We start from the raw sequence: 6,000 nt of genomic DNA, 5'->3' as shown, positions 1-6,000 counted from the left end.
CAGGAATCACTCAAGTCAGTGCTCAGGAGACTATATGGGATGCCGGGAACTTAAACCTGGGTTGGCAGTATGCAAGGCATGCGTCCTGCTTGCTGTACTATCTCTCTAGCCCTCCAAGGGACATTTCAAAAATCAGTGTTCCAGCTTCAAAAGCAACATGCATTACGTTTAGAGCAAATCAGGAAGATCAATTCTTATCCTGTTTTCTCATTTTCCCGTTATCATAAAAAGAATTTTGAAAGAAAGGCAAACAGAGGGCTTCATGCGTTAAAATTAAACAACCACCTTTTAATTTTAAAGTATAAATATTTTATACACCAGTTACTGGGGAAAAAAAATAAAGTAGCGATTTATCCAGATTTCAAATACCCACCTTGAAAACGAAGCACAAATTTTTTTGCCATATACACTTTCCCCCACGTATGGAATCAGAGGTAACGGAGTTTTTATTCAGAATAAGGCTTGGAATAATTTTTAAGGCTCCTGGTATTTTTAAAAATTTGGTAAGACATTATTTTGCATGTAGAAGGCCAAGTGTAGAGTCCCTGACAGCTCCATGAATAAACGACAGAATGGATGAATAACGGTCAAGGGGAGTAGCACCATGCAGATTCACATTATTATTTACATTCCATCCATCTCTCCCCAGCCCCTGCCTCTCAAGCCTTTGCTCTGCTCTGCACCGCGGGAAGCCACATGTCCCCGGGGTCTTGCCCTCTGCCAGGTGGTTCTAGACAATGAGGTACCACGGGGAGCTTGAGGGCCAGAAGCAGCGATTCCTCCCCAACTGCCTAACCTGCACAGTTAGGCAACAGTTCTGTCCAGCTCCTGCACCCAGGGAACCACACTCCAGAGCAACACCAGGTGCTAAGGGTTGCCTGTTATTGGGTGTTTCATTCCCCGTGTTAAGGCAAGTCGCTCTATTCAATCTCCTCCACTGAAACACCGAGAATGGTTTCTTCTGCAGTCCTGGTTGATCTTCCACGACTCACTGATTCCCTACTGACACCCCCTCCGCCCCTCCATCTTATTGAGTTTTCATGCACAGGAATCTGCCCTCAGCCAATGACCAACCATTCAAAGTTCACGCAATAGTCACCTTCAGGCAGATGAAGGCCACTTTTTATTAAGCCCTGAATACTCTTTGTCAGGTGCAGATCAGACTCTGCCTGTAAACCAGCAAGAGCACTGTTGGTAGTGAACACGGCCAAGAGTCATCTACAGAGGTCATGTATGTTGTATGTGCTAAGCAGGACATCAAGGAGAAAGAAACACACTGGAAATGAGTTTGAGAAGAACACCAGAAAGGTGTCACGTGGATTACAGTATAAGGAAATAAGAATCTCTGAAAAACCAAAGGCAGCACCAGAAAGTTTCTTTCCTGTTGAACCAGCACAGTCCCAGAAACTAAAATTAAATTAAAGGCTCTTAAATTCCTAGAAGGTTTCCTAGCATTCCAAAACAGCCCCCCAAGGATCTGATTCGTCAACAACGGATCCCTCCACAGCGTGCCGGTTTTAAGGTGCCTTCCCGAAGTAGAGCTCCTTAGTGAGCATGGAGACCACCGAGGGAATCTGCTTCTTCTCGTCGTAGTACGGGTTGCTGTTCCTAGACTCGAAGTTCCTGGCCACCATGTTGTTGACTCTGGTGAGGATCTGCATGATCTCCAGTTTCTTCCCATACTCCTGCAGGATGGTGCAGAGGGCCTGCACGAACCAGGAGCCCTGGCCTGGGTTCCGCCATGAGTAGTAGCCTTCAGCGGGGGAGAAAGGAGAGCACCGTCAGCTGGCCTGGCTGCTAGGAAACGGGTCGGGGCTGTCTCAGACCGTCTCACTGAGGACTGCTGGCCAGCTCCCAGGGAATGTCGCACAGGAAGGGAGGGAAGGCGGGAGAGTGGGGGAGAGAGAGTGGGGGAGAGAGATGGGGAGGGAGAGGAAGGGCAAGAGAGAGGGGTTAGGGAGAAAGTGGGAAGGGAGGAAGAAAGAGGGGAAGAGCAGAGAGGAGGAGGAGGGAGAGGGAAGGTGGGAGAGAGAGGGGAGTGGAGACAGAATGGGGGGCAGAGAGGAAGGGGGCACTGCAGGGGAAGGGGAAGGCGCTCTGTGCTCAGGGGTCACTTTCCAAAACTGGCCACCAACAAGGCCAAGCGCCTGAACCCCTGCATTGCCTCTGCAGCCGGGAGTGGAGGCTTTGGTGGAGGTCATCAACTTTCGATAAGGCCACAGGGTGGGGCCTGATCCCAAGTTCCTAGTGTTCTTCGAAGGGAAACGTCAGGCTTTCCTTGAGGACAGCGGGCAAGGGGCTGGGCCACAAGGCCAAGACACAGACCCTCGCCCAGAACCAGAGCAGAAGCACCGTGACCTTGGGCTTCCCAACGCCCAGCACCACGAGACACACACACACACACACACACACACACACACACACACACACACACACACGTCTGTCCCCAGTCGGTGGCCCTGTGAGAGCAGCCAGAGCTGGGCTGTGCCCTGGGAACACGGCCCATGTTTACACACCTGTTTCATGCGGAGCAGAGAGCTTCCGGTGTGGGAGTGCTCCCTCTCACAAAATCCAACATCCACCCAGAGCTCTGTGTGTGTGTGTGTGTGTGTGTGTGTGTGTGTGTGTGTGTGTGTGTTCCCAAACACAGCAACCTGTTCATGGACATCAATACCTTCGACATCAATCCCCGAGGATCACTGACAGGAGAGGAGTCTCAGCTAAGGAAGGGCTTTCCCCAGAACTGACTCAGACCAGAAGTGACGGACAGGTTGGCTCAAGGCTGGCTTACTGGGGAAGTGGGTTCCAGGGTACAGGTTGCTGTGTGAAGGGACCCTGCTCTGAGCTATAACTCAGTTGTGGACAGAAATGTGACCTTGGGCACGGCACTCGAGTTGGAAAAAAATAATTGCATTTTTCCATGTATAACATAACAGGCTGGAGCAATAGCCCAGCGGGTAAGGCGTTTGCCTTGCACGTGGCCGACATGGCTGACCAGGGTTCGATTCCTCCACCCGTCTCAGAGAGGCCCGCAATACTACCGAGAGTATTCAATATGCCAAAAATCGTAACAACAAGCCTCACAATTTGTTGTGAGATGTTACTGGTGCCCGCTCGAGCAAATCAATGAACAATGGGAGGACAGTGCTACAGTGCTAACATAGCAGGGTAGCAGGAACACCTCTCTCCCTACACAACTGCTGAAAGGACAGTGAAACAAGGCAAAGACACAGACACACACGCATGCACGCACACACTTAGACACGCACACGTACACATGCACACACTCACACATGCACACTAATACATTCACACACATGTACACGTGCACACGCACACACACACATTCTCTCTCTCACACATACACACACACACACACACACACACACTCCCAATTATAAAGTGTCATAGAAATATCTGTTCTTACAATTCTCAATAATAACAGTACTCAGGAATGAGAGAACTCTGCTTTCGCAGGTCCAATCTTATTCTAAGAGCCCTAGAAAGAGCAGTGTCCATGCCCCAAGCGGAATCACAGACAGAGATGTTAGCCCAGGAGAGGGGTCAGGCGTTGAGGCCTGCCGTGAAAGGAGGGGACCAGAGCCCAGGAAGGCAGAGTCAGTCCTGACATTCTGGAAAGAGCCAGTACCGAAGCACAGTGCCCCGCTCCCCAGAGGAAAGATACTCCCAGCCCGGATGGGAACCTGTCCTCCGGAAGTGGGATAAGACTTGGGCCAGGGTATGCCGCTCCCCCTACCCTGCAAACCAGAGTGGGAAGACCAAGAAGGAGAAACTGCAGACAGGGAAAGGTCTAGAATTTTCCCGGCCGGACCCACTTGACACTGCAGCAACAGCAAACGGACACAGCCCACTCCCGCCCCTGGCTGGTCCCCCACCCAATTGTCTCCACACCTGGCACTGTGGAGTAGGCGTAGAGGAAGTCGGCCTCCAGGGGCAGCCGGCACCGGGGCGTCGGTTCTTCATAGACAGTTCCCGAGTCAGGCTGGATCCCATCATCAAGCTCTGTGCCCCGGCAGGCCTAGGGAGAGGGGCAGGGAAATGAGGGGGCGCTCGCACGGCAGTTGGCAGTCGCCGGCGACTCAGAGATAACGGGGGACTCCGGGAGTGGATGAATCTCACGTGAAACGAGCAAGCCCTGCATCTCCGAGTGTTAGGATGTCTTAAAAACGCCCCCGTACCTGGGACCCATTGCAGATCTCCGAGGCTGTGCAGCGATGAGTTGGAAACCCTAGGCCTGCCCGTCTCCGCCTTCAAACAACGGGCACGGAGACCCTTCCGCCCCCCACTTGTGATCGACTGCAGTGGCTCGGGGGGAGGGAGTACCTGAATGAAGAAAAGTTTGGGCTTCTCCACAAGTGTCCTGCACCTGTCTCCTCTGAAACAGGATGTCAGCTCCTTGATGGGGATCTTGTCATCGGTCCCAAAAATGATGTTCTCTTCTCCGTGGCTGAGGAAGATGCAGGCGAAGCAGGCTGAATTCCTGTGGTCCTCTCCGGCCACTGCAGGAAAGCAACGGGACCAGGGGGAAGTCAGGGGCCTGTCCTGTGGGGCTTCAGCGGCCTGACACTCCAGCCCCGCTGCTCACACTGACCAATAGGAAGATGGGGGGGCAGTAGAAGTAGAACGGCCACTCCTTCCACCCCACAACGGGCCAGAGACGGGAGATGAGGAGAGAGAAACTACAGACGGGGAGAAGTCTGGAATCTTCACTCCGTCTGCCTCCAGAACGGGGCTCCCTCAAAAGGAAAAAGAGCCCCAAGTGGGAAAGGGTTCCAGCAACTTCTTGGGGGTGACAGCAGTCCATGCCGGGGGCCGAGGGGTGTGGGCCCCACTGTCTGTTAGATGGGTGACCCAGGGTCAGTTCTTGGGACCTGCTTGTGTCCGGGCTTCCTGCCTGTAAATGGGCGAGAATGCCCTGCACGGAGCCAGAATCCGGGCACACTCAGGGAAGCCAGGGCTGAAAGGACTGCTCAGTGGCTGGAAGCTACCAGAAGCGTGTGGCCGTGGAGGGCAGGTGAGACGGAGAAGGGACCAGGAGGGCAGTAATAGTTGGAAAAGATCACGCTGGACAAGAACAGAGTGTTAAAATTAGGTAAAGGAATACACATGATAATTTTTCAGTATCCGTATTGCAAACCACAGTGCCCAAAAACGGGGGTGGTGGGGGAGAGAGAGTCAGTCCCTACCACAGAGGCAGGCAGGGGGTGGTTTGTGGGGTGGAGGGGGGCAATGAAGGGGACCTGGGGATACTGGTGCTGGGAAATATGCACTGGTGGAAGGATGGGTGTCAGAATTCTGTATGACTAAAACCTAATCACGAAGAGCTTTGTAAGGGTCTATCTCACAGTGATTCATTTAAAAAAAAACTATTTAAAAAAAAATATCGCTGGAGCGATAGCACAGCGGTAGGGCATTTGCCTTACAAGCAGCCAACATGGCCAACCCAATTTCGATTCTTCCGCCCCTCTCGGAGAGCCGGGCAAGCTACTGAGAGTATCTCGCCAGCACGGCAGAGCCTGGCAAGCTCCCCGTGATGTATTTGATAACGCCAAACACAGTAACAACAAGTCTCATGATGGAGACGTTACTGGACCCGCTCGAAAAAATTGATGAACAACGGGAGGACCGTGATCACCGTGAAAAAAAAAAAAAATCTGGGCAGAGGCCACAGGACAAGCACAGGAGGTGATCTATTTGAGCAAGGCTGCCACGTGAAGGAAGGAAGACAGCAAGGGAGTCCACTCGAGGTCGGTACCCGGAGCAGTCAGGCACCAGAGACCGAGAGCAGAAGGGATGAGGCCAGGGGCTGGAGGAAAGGGGAAGGGGGAAGAGGCGAGTGACCAACAGGGCTGAGAGGTCAGTTCTGGTGGGTGAAAGAGCCTCTGAGGAAGGACGTGGGACGTGGGGGGGGGGGAATAGCATGACACGGATGTGCCTCACGCCTCTCAGCGGACCACTGGCGTGTGGCCGAGAGGGTCA

General features: G+C 53.0%; 1 protein-coding gene across 1 annotated transcript in view; it reads right to left on the bottom strand.

Moving 5' to 3' along the window:
- Positions 1 to 280: 280 nt before the first annotated feature.
- Positions 281 to 6,000, bottom strand: part of CASP7 (caspase 7) — a 28,784-nt gene continuing 23,064 nt past the window's right edge. Inside the window, exons 5-7 of the mRNA XM_056120779.1 lie at positions 4,345 to 4,520; positions 3,913 to 4,039; positions 281 to 1,753 (exon numbers count right to left, since the gene is read on the bottom strand). Coding sequence (XP_055976754.1) covers positions 1,518 to 1,753; positions 3,913 to 4,039; positions 4,345 to 4,520 — 539 coding nt within the window. The 3' untranslated portion in view covers positions 281 to 1,517. The remainder of the gene's footprint in view (positions 1,754 to 3,912; positions 4,040 to 4,344; positions 4,521 to 6,000) is intronic.

This window comes from Sorex fumeus, unplaced genomic scaffold (assembly GCF_029834395.1).
Source record: "Sorex fumeus unplaced genomic scaffold, SorFum_2.1 ptg000043l, whole genome shotgun sequence".
In the NCBI taxonomy this organism is placed as follows: Eukaryota; Metazoa; Chordata; class Mammalia; order Eulipotyphla; family Soricidae; genus Sorex; species Sorex fumeus.
Note: the sequence above shows the minus strand (reverse complement) of the source record. Positions and strands in the feature narration are given on the sequence as shown.